Source organism: Leucopleurus acutus, assembly GCF_964270905.1.
Source record: "Leucopleurus acutus genome assembly, chromosome: 12".
NCBI classification, from domain to species: domain Eukaryota; kingdom Metazoa; phylum Chordata; class Mammalia; order Artiodactyla; family Delphinidae; genus Leucopleurus; species Leucopleurus acutus.
This window is the reverse complement of record NC_139154.1, coordinates 16,521,664-16,543,526: the sequence shown is the minus strand read 5'-3', so window position 1 is coordinate 16,543,526 and position 21,863 is coordinate 16,521,664. Positions and strand designations below refer to the sequence as shown.

Below are 21,863 nucleotides of genomic sequence, written 5' to 3'. Positions count from 1 at the left end.
AGAAGACTTGTCCTTTTCCTTTCTGTTGCCTTTTGACGCGACTTACGCGTTTGTTCTTTTCATGGGAATTCAGCTTTTTCTCCCTAACCCCCTAGGGGTTGAACTAAAACCAAAGATATGGCTCAAGATAAGAAAAAAAATTCTTATCATCAGGACTGAGTGTCAGTGCCGAAAGGCAGCAGTGAATACCTCACGCCTGGATGCTGGGGGACTGTCTTCCTGATGGGAAGAGACCCGTGTGACCACGAGATCTCTCCGAGTCCACCATGCCCTGATAGGCTGATGCACATTAGAAATCGGTTAGGCTCCTGTGCCATGTAATAACAGGTCACTCTAAGGGGGGTTTGTTCTGCATCAGTCCTCTAAAAGTACATCCTAGGGTCACCACCTCCCCACGGGGAGGGTGCTAATCCTAGCTGGAGACTGTTAAGAGAATGTGCTTTGAGATATGATAATATCCCTGATTTTTTCTGTTAGCATTTTATAGTGTGCGCTCAATTGAATGCTACCCCTCACTCTCTAGAATTGAAAGGAAAGGTGGCCAGAGAGGGGACTTTGTGTTTTACCTCCCACTACACTTCTTCTGATGGGATTTGGGGGTGCTGTTTAACTCCTGCTCGTTGTTTATAACCTTCTTTATTCTTCTCTGCTCCAGACTTTACCATTTCTATAACCACTGGACAATGCGGGCGGCCATCTACTTCTTCATTTGGGGGGACCTCGCTCTTGCCCTCTTTGAGGAACCGGCCCTGTTCCCGCTGCCTTTCTTGGTAAGCATTCAGCACAGAATGGCTAACCAGACTTTGTGAGAGATGAGTTGGGTCCCATGCCTCTTCCTTTTTTTCCCCCTCAAATTTCAATAAGTATGGATTTGGTTTTATTTTTCTTGCTGGGGGGGGGGGGGTTGGAAGAATTCTGCCTACCTTTCTTGCTGGGAGGGGTTGGAAGAATTCTGCCTACTCGCCGAGCTGATGCTTTCATCAGTAGGCATTGGCAAGGGAGTGGCAGTTTTTGGTCTTCTGTGCCTACTGGGACAAACTGGTCAGACAAGTGATGTTTTAAAAGCGTATTTATCTAATGCCGTGTAGACAATGTCATAATATAGTGTAATATATGACTCGTACTTGCCACATTTCCAGCTTTTTTCATAGTCATAAATCATTATTTATAGGTGCTTTTAAGTAATACATGAAATTACCCAGCTACTCCAGATGAGTCTAAGTAATAAATTGATGACCTGCTCACATTAATTCTTGACTCGACACAGCTCTTGCCTCTCAGAGTAGTCGTGTCAGAGACTGTATGACTTGCAGAGCCTAAAATATTACTGTCTGGTCCTTTGACAGATAGAGTTCCTTGACCTCTTGCCTTAAAGAACAGCCTTTTATTATCTCCCATGATTCTGCAGGTGGCTGGGCTCAACCGGGCAGATTTTCATGTTGGCTAGGGTGGTAGATGTCTGGCTGGCAGCTGGGAGCTCACCTGGCTGGAGCTGTGCTCCCCTCCACACGGCCACTCCGCATGGCCTGGGCTTCTCCCAGTGGGTGGGTGGGGTCCAAGAAAGAGCATCCCGGGGAGCAAGCACCTCCTCACACACCACACTTGCTGATGTCCCAAAGCCAGAGCCCATCACATGCCCGAGCCCTGAGTCAACAGGGGAGGACACCGCGCAAGGGGGTGAAAACCAGAAGCGTGGTTCTTTGGGGGCTCAGAGTTGGCGGTCTTCCACACATCCGTTTGATAAAGATGTCCCGATTAATGAAGTCTCTGGGTAGAAAACTTTTAGCCCAGTGACTTTTGAAACAAACACCAAGTCTGCAGAAGCAGAGCTGTGCATTCACAAACCTGGACAGGGTCGGTCCCCCTACCCCCCTGCCCTCCCCATGGCACTGGCCGGGGTGAGCGGTCCACAGGGTCTCTTCTCAGCCCATTGCCTCCCTCTGAGTCCTCACCTTTCTGTTATTGGCCACATGCAGCGTGGGCTTGGCTGCCTGAGTTCCAGAGTGTTCCTTCAGCCAGTGTTTGTACTTCAAGCCTCTAAAATCCAATGTATTATGGCGGGGGAGCTTTGGCCAGATTCAGCATTACCAAGAAAATCTTATCTTGAGCAAGGGTGTCCTGGGATTGCCCCAGGCCCTTTTGCAAGCCTGGCCTTGACAGGGAGTCTTTATAGCCCCTGAAAGGTGAACAGGCTGAGAGCTAGAAAGTTTGAAGGGGCTGCAGCCCATATCGGAGCCCAGGCCTCATGAGGGCTGGGATGGGGATGGGGGAATTGTGCCACCTGCTGCTTTCAGGGCCCAGACCCAGCCCCTTCCTCCTGTCCCTTAGGAAGTTCATTCCCTCCATCCTCAGCCCAGACCTTTCCGTCTTCCTCGCCTGAGCCAAACCGTCCCTTTCCCCATCTTGTCCTACTTTGCCATGCTTCTCTCCCCATGAATGGAGGAGAGTGCCCTTGTTCGGGAGGATTTACCGTCTCCTGGCAATCGCAGGCAAAGCATGGGCCGCACACACAGCCTGCAAATCTAGCTGCCTGCGGGGAGTTTGGAATTGATGCCCTGAAGCCCACGGAGGAGATGGTCAGGACTCTGCAGTGGGCCCAGGGGCCTCCGTTCTCTCCTCTAACCAACCAAATACAGGCAGTGGTACAGCAGTGGCAGCGATGTCTAAGGAACGACCTGGCATTTCGAAACACATCTTTGGAGCGTTATTATTAGAGAAACTGAACTTCTAGGTGTCTATTCTGAGTATGAATGTGGGGAATTTGAGAGCATAGTGGATGCCCCTGCTTCTGCCATCCCTGACCGCCCCCCCTCATTTTCTGAGGAAATGCCTTCCGGGGCTGATTCAGACCCCACCCCAAGGAAGCCCTGCCAGCTGGGTCATGGGAGTTGTGGTTCAAGGGCAGGTTTCCTCTCAAGAAAAAGGAACCATTCCAACCAGCAAGGAATTTTGCTGCAACTTTCAGTAAAATTAAGGGACGTTGCTAATTCTCACAGGGTGGTGTCAGGGGGGTCGGAGGTCGGAGTGGTAAGAGAGAATTAAGCCATGCCTCTGAGCGGCAGGGCGCTGGCTCCCTCTCTCTCTTCTGTCACAGGCTACCTCGATAGCAGAAGTACTCTGTCTGACTGCATTCTCTGGGAGACTTGTACACTTTGCGAAAGTCACTCCTCAGATGGTTTTCTGGAAGGACACAAAAAACATCTGCATCGTGGTAACCATAGTGGTGAGTGTTCATGACGGTGCCTTTGAGAGTTTGTGGTCAAAGGTAGAAACTATGAAGAGAAAACTATGAAGAGAAACTCAGTAGGTTTGGGGTGGTTCAAGAAATAATGACGGGGCTTCCCTGGAGGTGCAGTGGTTGAGAATCTGCCTGCGGGCTTCCCTGGTGGCGCAGTGGTTCAGAATCCGCCTGCCAATGCAGGGGACACGGGTTCGAGCCCTGGTCTGGGAAGATCCCACATGCTGCGGAGCAACTAAGCCCGCGAGCCACAACTACTGAGCCCGCGTGCCGCAACTACTGAAGCCCGCGTGCCTAGAGCCCATGCTCTGCAACAAGAGAAGCCACCGCAGTGAGAAGCCCATGCACCGCAACGAAGAGTAGCCCCCACTTGCCGCATCTAGAGAAAGGTCGCGCACAGCAACAAAGACCCAATGCAGCCAAAAATAAATAAATTAAATAAATTTTTTTAAAAAAGGAATAATGCCAATGTTTGTACAGCAAACACCATCAGCACAACTGCCAGCAGATCACAATGACTGAAGCACAAATTAGGCAAAATATGACAGTGTGACTATTTAACATATCAAGAGCACTTCCAAATTAGAGAAAAAAGAGACAGAAACTGCAGTAAAAAATGTGCTCAAAATCGGTGAAAACATCTCATAAAAGAAGACATAAATAACTGCATATATGAAAAAATGTTTTGTTTTTTTTTTTTTGCGGTACGCGGGCCTCTCGCTGCTGTGGCCTCTCCCGTTGCGGAGCACAGGCTCCGGACGCGCAGGCTCAGCGGCCATGGCTCACGGGCCCAGCCGCTCCGCGGCATGTGGGATCTTCCCGGACCGGGGCCCGAACCCGTGTCCCCTGCATCGGCAGGCGGACTCTCAACCACTGCGCCACCAGGGAAGCCCATGAAGAAATGTTTAAGAACTACATATGAAAGCCGCAATAAAATACCATGTGTTTGCCTATAAAACAATGTTACCAAGATTGACAACAGAACCCGGCACACTCTACTCGAGGGAGGAATAAGCGGTCTTTCTGGAAGGCTGGTTGGCAGTTCTTTTCAAAAAGCCTTAGGTGTGCGTGTGCTTGCTCCCAGATTTCCAATCCTGGGACTTGGTCTTTAGGAAAAAAAGGATGTGTTCAAAGATTTAGCCACAAGATTGGTCATGGCTGAGTTGTTCATAGTATTGAAAAATTGGAAACAACTGGATTTCCTGACAACAGGAAATAAATAAAACCTGGTACATCCACATCTGTTAAAATGGCCTTAAATGCACCTACGTGTCTATTCTCAAGGAGACATGCTTATGGTCCGTTAAGCCAAAAGAGCAGGTTACAGTACAGTTGGAGCACATCTTTGTTAAAAGAAAAGAGGAAGGAGTGTTAGAGATCCATAGAAAAATCTAGAAGGACATATGCTAAGACGTTATGCCAAGTGAGGCAGGGGTAATGTGCTCTGAAATGCTGCTGTGATGAGAGAGGGTCCTGGGCAGTGATTAGCTGAGGGTACTTTATAATTAGCATCTCAGCACAGCAGGCAGCCTGCCCGAACCACAGTTCTTCCCAGTTAACCCCCCTCAGAGTCCTCGTCACTGCTCTTTCTACTTGATGTTCTTTCCCTGGAGGGCCATCCATTCTCAGAGCTTCCACGAACAGTTGGTGGGTAGGGGTCCCCAGGCTGTGGCTGATACTGGTTTCCCCTCTGAGTTTCTTCACTCTGTGGCCACCTACTTGCTGTTTCCCCATCAGTGTTTCAACTCAAACTCAAAGGGACCAAACCCACCCTTTTCATCCCACAACTCCCATAGCTGTTTTTCATTGGTCTGTGGTGCTTTATCTCCCATCACTCACTCCAAGTCCTCCTTGTCAAGATTCCCTCCGTTCTTTCTCATCCCCGTCTTCCCCAAACCCCCTCAGGATGCCTCTTGCACCGTTTCCCCCTCTCCCCACTGGGACCATTGCCATGGTCTGATGTGGCCGCGCGTTCTCTCTCTGCTGCACGCCATTCTGTTCTCACGGTGTGGTCCAGAGCCCTGTCTCCCCTTTCAGGAACTGCCATACTCACCTCAACCTCAGATCCCTGCATTTGAGATGTCACTGCTGGGTTAATTCTCAGAAGCACACCTCGGATCACGACCCTCCCTTGCTCAAAAAAACTCTGTGAGCCCCACTGACTGTTGGGCCCTCCGACCCACCCATCCTGCAAACGTGCCTCACGCGGTCCCCTCCACTCCAGCCGCCGGAGCTGCCTGCTGCCCCGCATGCTCTTCCTCCGTGTGCAGTGTCTCTTGGGCCTAGAATGTCCACTGTGTTTTCTTGCCCTTTCTCTTTTTTTTTTCGACTTCCCTTCACACGTCTGCTGAATGCCGAGAATACACAGAGTATCTGTCTGGTCTTATTTTTTAGAAATATCTTCACTTTCTATTATTAAAAAACCAATGCAAGAACACTCAATCTGGGATAAGACCTGTGACCACAGCTTGGGTTCAGTCCAGAAAACAGTGTTGCCTGACACAGGAAGGTGGAGGATGAGATGGGTGGGAAAACTATAAAAAAAAAAAAGAAAAAAAGTGCGGGGAGAGGTTATTTTTGGAAGAAAGAGAAATCCAAACAATAAAGAGTATATAAAATAGAAAAAGGCACCCCTGCTCTTCGTCCGGGAGAGCGGGTACCTCTTTTGTGGCCCTTTTTGCTACATGACCCCCTCCTCCTTAGGACAGGGTCGGAGGTCCCTCCGCACCTCCTAAGACGCCCAGCGTGCAGCCCAGAAGATGATGGGCTCACACGCGCTTTTCAAGCCCAAGTCCTAAGGCCGGTCAGCGTGCTCCCTGCTTCAGATCGTTCAGCGGCTTCCCATATCCCACCAGAAAAAAGCCCAAGTCCTCGTCGTGGCTGAAGCTCTGTGTCCCTCCCCACCCCCATGTCTCCTTCCTCCCTGTGCTGCTCGGTTGTCCCTCCCCCTACATCCTCAGCCCCTTGCCTCACCTAGGTTTTCTCCAGAGCAGGTCCCGACACCTGCCAGAGAGCATACTTAACATCAATGCTGCTCTTTCCTGCGGGCGGACGCACCCCTCGAGGGCAGGCACTCTCTAGCTAGCTCTTTGCTCTCTCTCTGGAGCTAGAACAATACCCTGCACGTAAGAGGCGCTCCGTAAAGGTGTATGGAGTGAACTGCATGAGGAGACACGGTTGCCCTGTCCAGCTCTGTCCTCCATCTGTTACCAGGATGGGTCTCACTCCTTTGCCTCCATCACCCTTATTTGAAAGACTTTCTGGATTCCCCAGGCCCTGGGAATAAGACTTAGCTTTTTAGCCTGGCCCTCAAAGCCACCTGCCTTCGGTCTGGGGTCTGGTCACTTCCTGCTCTCCTCTGCCCCCACCCCCAGTACCCTCTGCTTCCTGAGAGTCCCTTTACCGTCTGCCTGCCATGGCACTTGACTTCTCTGAGTTTTATCCTTTTAAAGTTTTTTCTTTGCTTTAAGATTACGTCAGGGACTGCCTTCTCCGGGAAGCCCCCTCAGATACCATAACCCTTGGTGATCTGTCCATCCATGCTGGCCTGGGACAGTCACCCTGGTTCCCTCCAGTGGGTACGCAGTGCAGCAGCCAACACCAGCGTCTTTCTGTGTCTCTGTCCTTTCTCTCCCCTGTGCTGGCTCTCTCTCGATCCTCTATGCCTTGACACCAAAGGGACTGAGCTAATACTTTTGATGACGGTAGATTATTCTTTTTTAACTTGTATTTTTCTAAACTGCACTGGGTCCTTCTTCTTTTGCCTGTCCTCAGGATCACAAACTGACCTTAATAAGGAATGATAAAAATTTTCTGTAGTCTAGATATTTCTACCCCATTGCTAGGCTAGAAAACCTATCTCATATGCAGAATTGAAGAGAAGTTAAAATCAAGTACAGTATACTGTGGGTGCATGTAGGTAACCATGTGTGGGTAACTGCTGGGGCTCTGATGCCAGACTACCTGGGTTCCAGTCCCAGGTCTGCCCCCCCTACTGGCTGTGTGTCCGGGGCCACGTGATCTCCCTCACTGTGCTTCAAGCATTTCCATCCAGGAATGGTGCCCACTTTAGGGGTGTGGTGAGATAAACGGAATAATCTATGGAAAGCTTATTAGAGGACATGGCACATAGTAAAGTCTCAAACGACAGCTGCTACTAACGTTCTATTATGACACCAGATTATGCTGTTCATGAAACGTGCCTTTTTCCATGACGTATCGTGACCGTCCTTCTGGGTCAGTGAACATGCATCCACACGGTCACTTCCTCTGTCCTCTGGCAGCACCAACACCTCTGTCCCGTGTCTCTCACAGCTGACCTTGATTGATCTGATTATCTATGGGTCCCTGGAGGCTGTTAACATCCACGGAGTTCGATGGTCAAGGGCCTTGAGGCCAGTCTTCCTAATTAATTTCCCTGAAAGTCGTCAGGTAAGGATATGATTTAGGATACCAAAGGGCGTGTTTTTTTAAACTTATTTTTTACTCAAGTATAGTTGAATTACAATGTTGTGTTAATTACTGCTGTACAGCAAAGCGACTCAGTTATACACATATATATATATACATTCGTTTTCATATTATTTTCCATTGTGGTTTATCCCAGGATACTGAATATAGTTCCTTGTGCTGTACGGTAGGACCTTGTGGTTTATCCATTCTCGATATACCCGTTTGCATCTGCTAAGGGGGGGTGTGGTTTTTGTTTTTGCAGAAAATTAGCTGATTGCCCGTAAACGAAATGAAATGTTGTCTTCACAGATCCGAAGGGCTTTTCGAAGCATCCGGAACACTCTGCCTGATATCCTCTACGTCTTCCTCTTGTTCATCTTCAGCATGTTGATATTCTCCCTCATGGCCTTGAAGCTTTTCGGGGATAGGTGAGCAGGCTGCTCTGGAAGTTTCTGCCTGAGAATTCTCCCACGACTGAGTTCAGCCCGTTCGTGGCAGAATCGGTCACTAGATGCTATCTTCCTCGTTCAGGCACTCCAGGAGGGTTCTCGAAAGGGAAAAGTGTGTCAGAAACTGCAGCTTCATTTATGTCTGTGGGTTTTTTTCACTCTGTGTTGCTGGTTCCTTTTTAGGGGTCTCAAAACAGTGGAAGGATCACCCTACTTCACCAACATCCTGGACATAGCATTTGAGCTCTACGTGCTGGTCACTACCGCAAACAGCCCCGATGTCATGTATGTGAGCCCCCAATTCATGTTCACGGGCATCTGTTACCGTAACAGAATTCACTGTCTTAAAAGCAGCTGTAAGAAAAAAAAAACTGTTTTTCTGTTTATTCATATTCATTGTAAAATGTTTGTGTACTATTTTTTTTCTTTTTTTTTTTTTTTTTGGCCACACTGTGCAGCATGCAGGATCTTAGTTCCCTGGGGTTCCCTGACCAGGGATTGAACCCATGCCCCCTGCAGTGGAAGCACGGAGTCTTAACCACTGGACCACCAGGGAAGGCCCTTGTAAAGTTTTTTTTTTTTTTTTTTTTTTTTTTTTGTGGTACGCGGGCCTCTCACTGTTGTGGCCTCTCCCGTTGTGGAGCACAGGCTCCGGACACGCAGGCTCAGCGGCCATGTCTCACGGGCCCAGCCGCTCCGCGGCATGTGGGATCCTCCCGGACTGGGGTACGAACCCGCGTCCCCTGCATCAGCAGGCGGACTCCCAACCACTGCACCACCAGGGAAGCCCCCCCTTGTAAAATTTTTGAAGAATGCAAAGTGTTGGCACTAACGATAGCCTACCCACTCTATTGAAAACTAAATTTAGATGAATGTTTTAAAAAATGAAAGCAACAGGAGACATCTCTGGAGATACAACTTAAATATTTGAGCCTACTTTCTATTTTGGAATCTTCTTTGAGTCTTCAGTTGAAACGCCTAAGCCATTTTTGTAAAGGAATCATGGCTTGTTCTCCTAAGCATTGAGGTGGTTTTCTGGCTAAATGAAACAGGAAAGAAAATTCTCCACGCATGTGGACATTATTTAGGAGAAAAACATTACGTTTTTTTTCCCCCCAATGTCCTGTATATTATGATTTGCCTTGTTCATGGAGGTAAGATTATTTACCAGTGCTACCCTGAGTAGGTAGCTCTTGGGGTTCTAGAGTGTAGATAGAATTCTAACTGCAAACGTCAACCCCATCTCCTCCCATACTGCACTGCGGGAGGGGGCGGGCTTTCTGTTGTCTAGTTGTGTGTAGGATCATCACGTCAACTTGTTCTGGGTTCCTGCTCATTCTTGGGCCTGGCTCTGGCAAAAAGTGAGCAAGGTGAAGTTCCTGGCCCTCCTCGTGTTTTCTTAGATCTTCCCCTCAAACATTAGGCTGCCCCCCTCAACATCCCCTCCTGCACAAAATCGAGTTTCCATTAAAGGTGGAGTGACCATGCATCCCGATTTATGCCGTTTGTCCCGGCACCATTATTAACGGTACGCCTTTCATTCTCATTGTCCCAATGTGGACAGAAAATTATCTGCTCCCCAGCAAGGCAGTCTGGTGTCCCTGAAAAGCCTTGAGTATAACTCCAAGCGATAGTTCAGATTCTTTTTGTAATTCTGGGCAAGTGGCTCTCCTTCTGGGCTTTGATTTTCTCATTGTGAAGGAAGGGATGGGGGGATCTCCAAGGTCCTGCCTGCTTTGAAATTTGGCACCCCTCTAAGGCAATAAGAATTTCAGAAGGCAGTCTGGAGCGAGCTCTTTAGCACTGACGATGGTTATGGCTTTGAGGCCCCATAGCACAGTTTGGGGGAGAGTTAGAGTGAGAGAATGTTTTCCTGTGCCTCGAGCATGTGAATTGTCCATGTGGGATGTCACCTACGGTCAGCCTTCTATGCACTGTGGACCCAGGGCACGGGAAACCATGAAAGATAATTATTTCCTTCTAGGATGCCTGCCTATGAGTTCAATTGGTGGTATTCTCTGTACTTTATAACCTACATCATCATCAACACCTACATCTTCATGTCCGTCTTTCTGGCCGTCGTCTACAACAATTATAGGAAGCACTTAAAGGTAACATGCATGAACCGGGGGTCAGGGTGCCTGGCTGGGTGCAGTAGCAGGGAGGCTGGCAGATGCATTTGCTAAATATTTGAATGTGTCCATTTACCTCTTGCTTTGGTGAATCTGAAGGCTTGTTTGGTGCCTTGCTGTCCTCTGCTGGGCCAGGCGGTTCTTTGCCAGTCTGCAATGGGTCTGACGGTGTGTCCCAGCCTCACGTGCAGGAGGAGGTCCTGGCTTTGCTCCTCGCTTTTATTTTTATTTTTTAAGTTTTTACTGGAGTATAGTTGATTTACAACTTTGTGTTACTTTCTGCTGTACAGCAAAGTGAATCAGTTATACATATACATATATCCACTCTTTTTTAGATTCTTTTCCCGTATAGGTCATTACAGAGTATTGAGTAGAGTTCCCTGTGCTACACAGTAGGTCCTTATTAGTTATCTATTTTGTATATAATGTCTGTATATGTCAATCCCAATCTCCCAATTTATCCCTTCCCCCCTTCCCCCCAGTAACCATAAGATTATTTCCTACATCTGTAACTTTATTTCTGTTTTATAAATAAGTTCATTTGTACCATTTTTTTAACATTCCACATATAAGTGATATCATACAATATTTGTCCTTCTCTGTCTGACTTACTTCACTCAGTAGGACAATCTCTATGTCCATCCATGGTGCTGCAAATGGCATTATTGAGTTCTTTTTTATGGCCGAGTAACACTCCATTGTATATATGGACCACATCTTCTTTATCCATTCTTCGTCACTCTTAATGCATCTGATAGTTCATGGCTCCTGGAAATGTTTTGTGTATCATTGGGGTTGGGGATATTCTCCAAGCTCCTTTCCCACCTCTAACAGAAGCAAAAATACCTTCAAGCCAATAGTTTCTGCCCTGGTGCCTTCTTCTTTGATTAATGTCTGGAGAATTCCTGGAGGTGTTGCATGGGCAGAGGCTTCTGAGGGCTTGGGGCGCAGCGTGTTTTATTTCTGGAATCTGCCAGGAGACCTGGGTCATCTCACCTGCGGGCCCCACTGTCACCCACCTGAGCACGCCTCTCATTGGCTGTTTGCTAGGATTGTAAAACTAATTGCACAGAGATACATTTCATCCAAGGGTCATTTTCTTTAAGGGAAGACATAGCCTTTTGAGTTAGATCCTTTTGGTTCTGTTATGAATTTTTCTTTGCTTAGGGATGTTCCCACCAGGGGGCAAGTAGAAAGTCGGGGAGAACTTAAATGTTCGCAGCTAAGGAGAGGTGGGTGGTGGGCTGCGTCTGAGGTTCGGCCAACCTCCCTTTGAAGGTGTCTGGCCTGTCCAGGCTCTGAGAAGTCTGTGCATTGTGGGCACCTCAGCTGCTCCCGACCCCAAGGCCAGGCCTCCCAGTAACCCTCCTCCTCTGACTCCCTCCTTCTGAGCAGGAAGAGGCATTCCCAGAGGGTCTGGTGCGCTGGACAGAACTGTGGCTCCCCCTCCCCCAAGAAGTGTTTCTTTTAGTTAACGCTTCTCGAAAATTAATCTTCTGCCACGTGGATCAGTCAGCAAGCGTATCTTAAATGTGTTTTTTGTGCCCAACACCAAAGTTCTGAGGAGTCAAAGGCGATGAAGACACAGCTGTACCATTAAGCATGTAAGGTCTATAAATAACAAATGCTGGAGGGTGTGGAGAAAAGGGAGCCCTCCTACACTGCTGCTGGGAATGTAAACTGGTGCAGCCACTATGGAAAACAGTATGAAGGTTCCATAAAAAACTAAAAATAGAGTTACCATATGACCTGGCAATCCCTCTCCTGGGCATATACCCAGAGAAAACTCTAATTCAAAAGGACACATGTACCCCATGATCATAGCAGCACTATTCACAATAGCCAAGACATGGAAGCCACCTAAATGTCCATCAACAGATGAATGGGTAAAGACGATGTGGTACATATGTACAATGGAATACCACTCAGCCATAAAAGAGAATGAAATAATGCCATTTTAGCAATGTGGATGGACCTAGAGATGATCATACTAAGTGAAGTAAGCCAGACAGAGAAAGACAAATATCATATGATATCACTTATATGTGGAATCTAAAATGTGATACAGGGCTTCCCTGGTGGCGCAGTGGTTGAGCGTCCGCCTGCCGATGCAGGGGACGCGGGTTCGTGCCCCGGTCCGGGAAGATCCCACGTGCCGCGGGGCAGCTGGGCCTGTGAGCCATGGCCACTGAGCCTGCGCGTCCGGAGCCTGTGCTCCGCAACGGGAGAGGCCACAACAGTGAGAGGCCCGCGTACCGCAAAAAAAAAAAAAAAAAAGTGATACAAATGAACTTACTTACAAAACAGAAACAGACTCTCAGACATAGAAAACAAACTTATGATTACTGAAGGAGAAAGGGAGAGAGGGATCAATTAGGAGTTTGATATTAGCAGATACAAACTACTATATATAAAATAGATAAACGACAAGGTCCTACTATATGGCACAGAGGACTTTATTAAATATCTTGTAATAAACTATAATGGAAAAGAATATATATATATATATATATATATATGTAAAACTGAATCACTTTGCTGTACACCTGAAACTAGCACAACATTGTAAGTCAACTCTACTTCAATTTAAAAAAAGAATTTAAGGTCTAGCCATGTAATCAGCTTAAAGGGAGCAGTAGGGGTGGGCATCGACGTGGCCGATTGTAACATGAGGGGGGTTCTCCTTGTCTGGAAGACTCCCTGTGCACAGTCAAGCCGGATGGCAGCTCCTGGCAAACACTTGCTGACCCTCCTGCCCTGGACCTCTTCCTTCTGACCACTTCTAGCCTGGTTTCACTTCCCTGCATTTCTTCCCCCTCCGCCTCTCTTTCTTGATTGACTTAATGATAGATCTGTCTTCTCCCTCTCCTGCATCTCCCTCTCTCTCAGCAGCAAACCTGATTTCCTTCTTTTCTGGAATCTCCCTTCCTCCTGGGCAGCGCGGAGTTTGGACCTGTCTGCCTCCTGGTGCTCTGTTTCTCACCACACAGGTTATCCTTCCTGGGTTCCCTCATTTGCACTTGGTAAGCTGAGTTCTGTTTCTGCAGGTGGGGGTTAGCTACCCATCCCTGGAGCCGGGGAGGGATTTGGTACCTTGTGAATTAGCAGAACCATGGTGACTTCTCTTTGCAGTTTCCTCCTGTAGTGTGAATTCCTGAGTCACTCTTACAAGATAGGCTGTTGTAAACCCAGGAGCGGGGGTTTGAGGACTTTTTGTCAAGCATGGTGAGGACTTTACACTTGGGTATCTCCTGCTCATCCAGAAAAATGCACATGGTCCCCAGGACACACTCAGATGAACTCTTCCATTGCCTTGAAATGTTTAAGGTGGAAAATCAAGACTTTCTTGAGTCTTCCTCTTAAAAAAGCACACTTCTGTTTTTTCAAGAATGAGATTCGCACACTGGCATACCTGAAGCGTCACAAAATGATAGAGGCTTTCAACATTCTGAAAGTCAAGGTGGGCACAGAGTTTGTGGTGAAGGAGGCCCAGTGGAGGCAGCTGGCCAAGATCGTGGCGCCAGACATCAGCAGTTCCCACCTGGAGCTCCTTCTGAGGATCTCCGACGAGGGACAGAAGGGTTATGTGGGTAAGAAGCCTTGGCCGCTGAAATTCCTCTTCCCCGTGCATCAGAAAGTGGGGTGGGGGGGCTCCTAAAAGTGATGGGATGTTTGTTCATTTTCTTAAGTTTGCAACTGAGAATGTATATTGGCATTCCCCGCTGGCAGTGACGCTGTGTTCCGATAGGGGTGTCGTGGTGTGTGTTGTCAGCATGTGAGGAGCCTTCCAGAAGCCCTTCACCTTGTAACACGGTCATTCCCCTCCCAGGATTCTGCTTTAGGGAGCTCATCTAAAATATGGAAAAGGGCTGTATAAATAAACGTCTAAATTGCGTTTAGCATTTGAGAAGTTGAAAGTCACCTAAATATTCATGTATTAGCGGTTGATAGTTATTATCAATACTGTTTCATATTGGTAGCATGCTTGCCACGCGTGAGACACTGTCATGATTGTTGTGTGTATGTGATCTTCCCCAGACTCACTGAGCTGTAGGTCTTGTTATCCTCATCTGTCAATATGGAAACTGAGACTCAAAGAGATTTGGTCGGTTGCCCAGAGCCACACAGCTGCAGTGTGGTACAGGCCATCTGACTCCAAGGCCCCTGCTTTTTATCATTACTCTAAGCTGCCCCAAATTCTGAGGGTCACTTAACGGGAAATTTTGGTGACATTAAAAATGACTGTGAAGATGAGGTAACAGTGGGGAAAGATGTGAGATGACTAAAATACACCCCAAACTGTAGGGCACACACATTTCTCTAGTTTCAAGAAAAGTCTAGATGGAAACACACCCAAATGGAGTGGGAGGTCTGATAGAATGTAAATTTACGTGAGACGAAGACTCTCAAACTAGTCCAGCAGAGCCGTGGGCTTTTTAGGACTCGGTGCCTGTGTGAGAAGAAGGAAATGACAGTGATTGTCTGGAACTTACATGAGTGTCCAGGGAAAAGAGAACTGTGTGGCAAGACACTGTTAGGTGGGTGATGCCAGCATCTTATAATGAGGGTTTTGGATCCAAGATGGACGTCAGCAGGGTTTGACAGGTGCCTTCCATTGAGCCCTGGGCACGTCCCTTCAGCCACCCAGGATCCAGGTTTCAATGGCTCAGGATCCAGGCTTCTCAGACCCTGAAGAGATGGCTTTGGTGCCACCATTAGGGATTGGCGGTGATGCACTGTGAGATCCTCATGTCAGGGTTAGGGTTCTGCTAACGGTGGGGGAAAGGCGGCTGGGCAACCCTTGAGCACCGTGCTTCCCAAGCTCTTTGGGAAGTGCAGTGAAGCTTTTAAATTGCTAGCCTGTCATGCAGCTGCACACTTGGGTAAAATACAACAAAAATGAATAACTACAAAAATGAAATCAAAAAAACATGTAAAACGCAAGTCCCAATTTTTCATTATTAGAGTCAACAGGCATGAAATGATCCTGTCAATTGTTCTATACGTTTCTAAATTTTCAGGGCTGATCTCATGGGGGTGAGTCGGGGAGCATGAGGACAGGACCAGCCGTGGCCCAGGGACCACACTCCTCCAGGGAGGAGCGCTGCTCTAGGACTTGGAGGAGAGGTCGGGACCTGGGCCCCCTTGGATCTCCCACTCCAAGAAGTGGTGTGGGATGGTGGCCCATGTCAGTCCAGGATTCCTAGACCTCAGCCCCTCTGTTTTTGAGAATTCTCTTTTGATCATTTAATACCTCTGCTGCTTCTAGAGAATTGAGACTCTGAAGATGTTGATGAAGCTTTAGGGCTTTCTAAACTGTCTCTGCGATTTCCTTCTGTAGCGTGAATTCCTGGGTTGCTCTTACAAGATGAGCTGCTGCAAACCCAGGAGCAGGGGCTTTTAGGAGTCTTTGTTGGGCTTGGTGAGGGCTTCATACTTGGGTATCTCCTGCTCATCCAGAAAAGATACACATGGTCCCCAGGACACACTCAGATAAACAGTGTTTCTTTGTTTATAAGGTCAGTCTAACTATTGACACTTGGGTGTCATGAAGAACAAACATATTAACACATGGGGACATAGCATCTTAATTTCTTTGGAAACTTCTTTGGTAATTTTCTTATGTCTTTAGGTAAATACAAGTTATTGACTATTTATCTCAATATGCATTAGGCCAATGCCCCGAACTCAATTAGTAATTTTAGAAAATATGTTTAAGAAATCATGGGTAAAAAAAAAAAAAAAACTAAAAAAAAGAAATCATGGGTAGTTGATTCCCTGTTGACACCAAGGATTTGTCAGAGAAGCGTGAAACTCTGGACACTGTATCCATATAGTTTAAGCGAGTTACCCTATAGGGACTTTTGGTTTACAATATCATGTGATTTACACAAGCCAGTTGATAAAGATACGAGTTTTTAAATCACAACACGGTTTGAATCATGCCGCTTGGTTCCGGCCTATGTTAAGGTTTAAAGACACCTAAATGTTAGCTGAGATCATGATACCGATTGACCCATAAGATAAGGGGGAGGGATGTTTGAAGTTCCAACCATTTTAGCCTCTTTAGAAAACAAAGTTTGCATGAACTAAAACTCTATATTTGCACTTTGTACTTACATTGGATAAAATCAGGAAGAAGATGCGAAGCCACATTTTAAACCCTAAATCACAAAACAATTTATTAGTTTTCCTTTCCTGGGAGCATTAAATACATTTGAATTCAAATTTTAAATTATTTTAATTTGATTTATAAAGTAATTTTAGAACATTTTAATTTTTGGTCAAAAGTCCTTAGATTTTTTTTTTTTTTTTTTTTTTTTTTGCGGTACGCGGTTCTCTCGCTGTTGTGGCCTCTCCCGTTGCGGAGCACAGGCTCTGAACGCGCAGGCTCAGCGGCCATGGCTCACGGGCCCTGGCTCACGGGCCCAGCCGCTCCGCGGCACGTGGGATCTTCCCGGACCGGGGCACAAACTGCCCCTGTGTCCCCTGCATCGGCAGGCGGACTCTCAACCACTGCGCCACCACCACGGAAGCCCCAGTCCTTAGATTTTAAGTGTGTAACCAGATCTTTAAAATGTGTCCTTTTTACCAAAAAAAAAAAGAAAGCTTGTTTTTTTCCCCCAATGGCCTTTTTACAACTACTAATTGCTGGTCTATTGTTAATTTGCATATCTTAAAAAAATTTTTTTAATTAGGTAGAGACACTAAGAACATTAAATGAAGTTAGAATTCCCTGGTTCCCATCTGATTTTTTTAAGAAATTAGAATATAGAAATACTGTTTAAATGAATATTTGGTTGTTTTACATATTTTATACTTGTGGGGGCCAGACTTTATAAACTGATTTGTTAGTTCAAGTTTTTATCTGGAAGGCACCTGTGTCAAGGAGAAAATCATTTTAAGACCTAGTTTCTTTAGCATTTTAATACGTTTGTGCAAGCCGAGAGTGTGTCAGAGACTTTGTTAAAAGAAAAAAGGTGATCATTAAGCTTGAAATTCCTTTTTTCCTCCACCCTAGTGAGGCTTTTTGTTTGTTGTGTTTGTTTGGTTTATTTATTTTTTTTTTAGGGGATAGTACATTTAAAGCATAAAGAATTTTTCCTTGATTTCTTACTCCGGGAGGACCTTTAAGTCTCCATTCAGAATTTAAGGAACGCATAGTGTTCACTTTAAAATAATTCATTTAACAATTCATGGAGAAATCGTTGCTTGTATCGGTTTGCTTGGACTGCCATAATGGCTGGACTGCCATAATGGCTGAGTGAGGTGGAAGGCAGGGAGTGAGGCAGCGGTGTCTGTGAACTAGCGATGTCACATGCTTGGGTTGGCTGCCTTGGGCTGGCTCAGGGTCTGAGTGAGGACAAGCAGGAGGCTGTGCCACTCGCTGTCCCCTTGGCCTTGGGCCTTCATCCTTTGAGGCTTCATATCTTCACCTGTGAAACGCAGATCCAAGAGTCTGTGCTGGCTTTGTTTCACCCATTGAACCCTAGTGTCACAGCAGCCATGTATTTGGGGGTCCTTTTTTCATTGCAGACAAAACGAACTTTCTACGCTTGGCTGACCTCCTCAACATCCAGGTGGTCACCATCAACATCAAGAGACACCCGCTGGAAGCCTGGATGCCTCGGGTATACCAGTCGTCCCCAAGCCTCTTGGTTCAGAAGATGGTTCGGCACAGGCAAGTGAGACGGGGCTGGTTTTCTCCCAAATTGCTTTGAAAATAGAGGAATCTGTTAATGCTGTCCGGACTGAATGTGTTTCATCACTAAAGCTATAAACCATTCCCCTGCTCACTGCTTCTGGTTTCTTGGGAAGGCATGGAAATGGTTCTGCTATGTTTAACCTTAGCCAGAGGACAGGTTTCTAGATTATGCTTCCTTCTTCGGTGTTTTTTGTTTTTTTGTTTTTTAATGCTCAAGGGCCACAGACTGGCTGTGCTTTCTGAGCCAGGGAAGCTGACCACTCTCTGATTTCAGGAAGTTCCTGCCCCATCAGAGTCATTAGGAAGTTGATGTCAAATATGGCATTTTGTAAAGTATCTGGTAAGTAGACATGAGTTAGAGTTACTGGAATGACCGTTAAGAATGCCAGTTAGGGCTTCCCTGGTGGCGCAGTGGTTGAGAGTCCGCCTGCCGATGCAGGGGACGCGGGTTCGTGCCCCGGTCCGGGAAGATCCCACATGCCGCGGAGCGGCTGGGCCCGTGAGCCATGGCCGCTGAGGCTGTGCGTCTGTAGCCTGTGCTCCGCAATGGGAGAGGCCACGGTGGTGAGGGGCCCGTGTACTGCAAAAAAAAAAAAAAAAGAATGCCAATTAATTCTTTTATTCCCAAGTAGATGGGCTCCAGAAGAGTCCTTTATCCCAGCTGGAGAGTTTATTTTTACTATGTGTGGCCTGGAACACCCCTATCAGCAGAGGCTCCCCTCTTGCCTTCTTTGAATTTAATGTTTCATAAAAGTGAATGGTTCACTTGGGAGATTGGGATTGACATGTATACACTGATGTGTATAAAGTGGATGACTAATAAGAACCTGCTGAATAAAAAAATAAATAAAATAACATTCAAAAATTTTAAAAAAAAAGTGAATGGTATAGAAGTCCTTGAAAGTAGCCCAGCCTATGATGTAGGTAAATATCCCTTTTAGCTCCCATATTGTATATTTACGAAGGCCCTTTATGTAGAGGCGCCTTTCCATTCATCTCAATATTGAACTACTGGTGTGTTTCACACAGTGGATGTTTGTGTAACCACATGTGGCATCCAGGGCTGAGGCCTAGAGTCTGCAGCTTCCCCAGGACAAGAGGGTAGGAGCCCCCGCTCCCCTGCTTCCCATGGCCACGCCCAGGGTTCACCGGAGCACAGAGCACAGATGCCTGTGAGGGGCAGCCTGCTCTGTAATTAAAAAGTTGAGTCAGAGCCCAACTGTCCTATTTTTTTCACCCCTTTTCACCCCAGACTTGGTGAGAAAGTGGGGCACGTCAGTCCCCTGGAAGACTTGTGTGCGATAGGAGTAAAGAGTTTTTCAGAAGCTCTCTGAGTTAAGGATGTTAATTTTCCAGGGTCAAGTAGTCAAGGTGTAATGGTCCTGGGCTAAGCCCTAAACCTTCTCCTTGCCCCCTGATTCTACCAGCTTTTCATCTGATCCAGGTACTGTGCCCAAAAGGCGAACCTGGGAAAACCAGGCCTCTGTTCTTCCCCCTCACTCTGTCTTCATTTTCTCCTTGGTGGGAAAGGCTATACCAGTGTACCAGTGTCAGTGAGAGGCAGGTGAATTTCAGAGCCCTAACCATGGTGGAACCTTTCCTTCCATGTTGAGTGAGTATGTGTGTGTGTGTGTGTGTGTGTGTGTGTGTGTGTGTGTGTGTGTGTGTTGGTGGGATGGGGGGTGGTGAGTATCTTATATTCATCACACTGACAGGAAACACAGTAGTTCCTGCAGGGCTCTGAACCTGCTTTTTTTTTTTTTTTTTTTTTTTTTAACTGAAATGTATGGTAACAGAATCTTCTTTTTTCCCTCCTGGCAGGATTTTTGTCTGGGTTTATGATGTCATCATTCTAATAAATGCCATATTCATTGCTTTGGATGAGAAAAACCCCTTAATTTCCTATGCAGAATGGCTTTTCCTTTCTCTCTATATTATTGAAATTCTCCTGAAATTGTACACGTACGAACCCAGAGCCTATTTTGGAAGGAAGCAGTTCTGGAACTGGTGAGTCTGTGTTTTGGGGAGGAGGCCGTGGGTGAAGAGAGGGGCTTTCTGTCACACTTTGGGGAATAACGTTGTGGAGTGTTTCAAGCTCCATCTGCCTAGTTTTGAGGCTTCTTTTTTTTTTTAATAAATTTATTTATTTATTTTTGGCTGTGTTGGGGCTTCGTTGCTGCACGTGGGCTTTCTCTAGCTGTGGCGAGCGGGGGCTACTCTTCGTTGCGGTGCGCGGGCTTCTCATTGCGGTGGCTTCCCTTGTTGCGGAGCACGGGCTCTAGACATGCAGGCTTCAGTAGTTGTGGCACGTGGGCTCAGTAGTTGTGGCTTGTGAGCTCTAGAGCACAGGCTCAGGAGTTGTGGCGCACAGGCTCAGTTGCTCCGCGGCATGTGGGATTTTCCTGGACCAGGGCTCGAACCCCTGTCCCCTGCATTGGCAGGCGGATTCTTAACCACTGCGCCACCAGGGAAGCCCGAGGCTTCTTATGATGAAGTCTTGAGGGCAGGGGAACATCTGGTTCTCAAAGCTGTCATTTAGGATGTCAGTTTGAATGACTGTCTAAAATTAGAATCACAGATCACGGCATCTTGGATTTGGAAAGGCTCTTAGAATGTCGCACCCAATGAGACAATTCCTTCCGTGGTTGCCCAGCCCGCTCCCTACTCTTGTTATTGGAAAACTTGGCCTGTGTGGCTGGACGATGAGGACCCTTAGCAAGCTCTTTCCCGGGCTGGATGTTTCTCCTGTGACCTTCTCTGCTCCAGGCTCTGTACCTCCCGGTCTTAAACCATCACCCACATGCTGCACACCATCTTGAGTACCACTGAATGTCAGCCATCACGGGTAGTGCACAGCTCAGCAGGGTTGGATCTCTGTGGTCACTGCTCCCAGTGCCAAGAAACTCACTCAGGTGTGCGTGTGGCCAGCTGACCAGTGTTATCCAAGGCAGTGGCACCGTCGTGAGAAAAGTCACGGCATGATGAGTTTCCCCTTTAATTAAACAGTTGCAGGGAATTCCCTGACACTTCAGCAGTTAGGACTCTGTGCTTTCACTGTCAAGTGGGTGGGTTCAATCCCTGGTAGGGGGACTAAGATCCCCCAAGCCGCATGGCATGGCCAGATAAATAAAAAAATAAATAAATAAAGTTGCCATGCATTTAGTAAGATGAATACCGAGAAAGATTACACTATGTATTCTGAAAATGTGTCAAAGTATTCTTGCAAGTATATAGTTATGTTGGAAGACAGAGTGATATGAATTAGCTGATTCCTACAAATTTCCTTCGATGGTTCATTGGAGCAGCCAGTAAATGATCAAACACAGTGTTTCTTGCTTTGTACCTGCTGTCCTAAAAATTATGGAAATCAATTTGACGGCTGGATCGTTGCTTTGAGTAAGAGATTGGATTCAGAGTTTTCTCAGGATTCGCTGTATCCCGAGCTTGACAGGCCTTTCCCTTGACTCCTTACTGACGTTGCTTCTCCACCAAATCTTAGGTTTGATACGCTGATCATCATCGCAGCCCTGGTGGCCACTGTGGCCAACACCACCATTCAGTCAGGTCAGTGTCACCGGCTCTCAGCTTCCCCGCCTCCCGGGAGCGTGTGTTCAATCAGTAAACTTTGTAGAACATCCATGGTGTACCATTAGGGTGTTTGGGACGAGGCAGTGGGGACACAGGAGAATTAGTAAAACTCTTCCGCTTTCTGGAGAGGGATGGTAGCTTTGTTTGTGTCTGGTTGTATGGTAGAGATTTCATTTGTAGGTATCACCACACCAAACACTCAGCTGGTCATCTCTCCAAACGGCCCTTGGTCTCAGCGCTCATCCTTGACCCTCTGCCCATGTTGGCCCCCAACCCAGGGTCCAGCTGTAGCAGGAGCT

The 21,863-nt window shown here is 47.0% G+C and overlaps 1 protein-coding gene across 1 annotated transcript in view; it reads left to right on the top strand.

Annotated features, from left to right (window-relative positions):
• The window catches only part of LOC309969414 (two pore channel protein 2-like), a gene marked incomplete at both ends in the record, with an annotated part of 38,332 nt that overhangs the window by 8,031 nt on the left and 8,438 nt on the right, over positions 1–21,863 (top strand). Inside the window, 10 exons of the mRNA XM_082851228.1 lie at positions 656–770; positions 3,095–3,223; positions 7,553–7,669; positions 8,000–8,118; positions 8,323–8,424; positions 10,124–10,250; positions 13,660–13,861; positions 17,808–17,952; positions 19,798–19,983; positions 21,476–21,544. Coding sequence (XP_082707354.1) covers positions 656–770; positions 3,095–3,223; positions 7,553–7,669; positions 8,000–8,118; positions 8,323–8,424; positions 10,124–10,250; positions 13,660–13,861; positions 17,808–17,952; positions 19,798–19,983; positions 21,476–21,544 — 1,311 coding nt within the window. The remainder of the gene's footprint in view (positions 1–655; positions 771–3,094; positions 3,224–7,552; positions 7,670–7,999; positions 8,119–8,322; positions 8,425–10,123; positions 10,251–13,659; positions 13,862–17,807; positions 17,953–19,797; positions 19,984–21,475; positions 21,545–21,863) is intronic.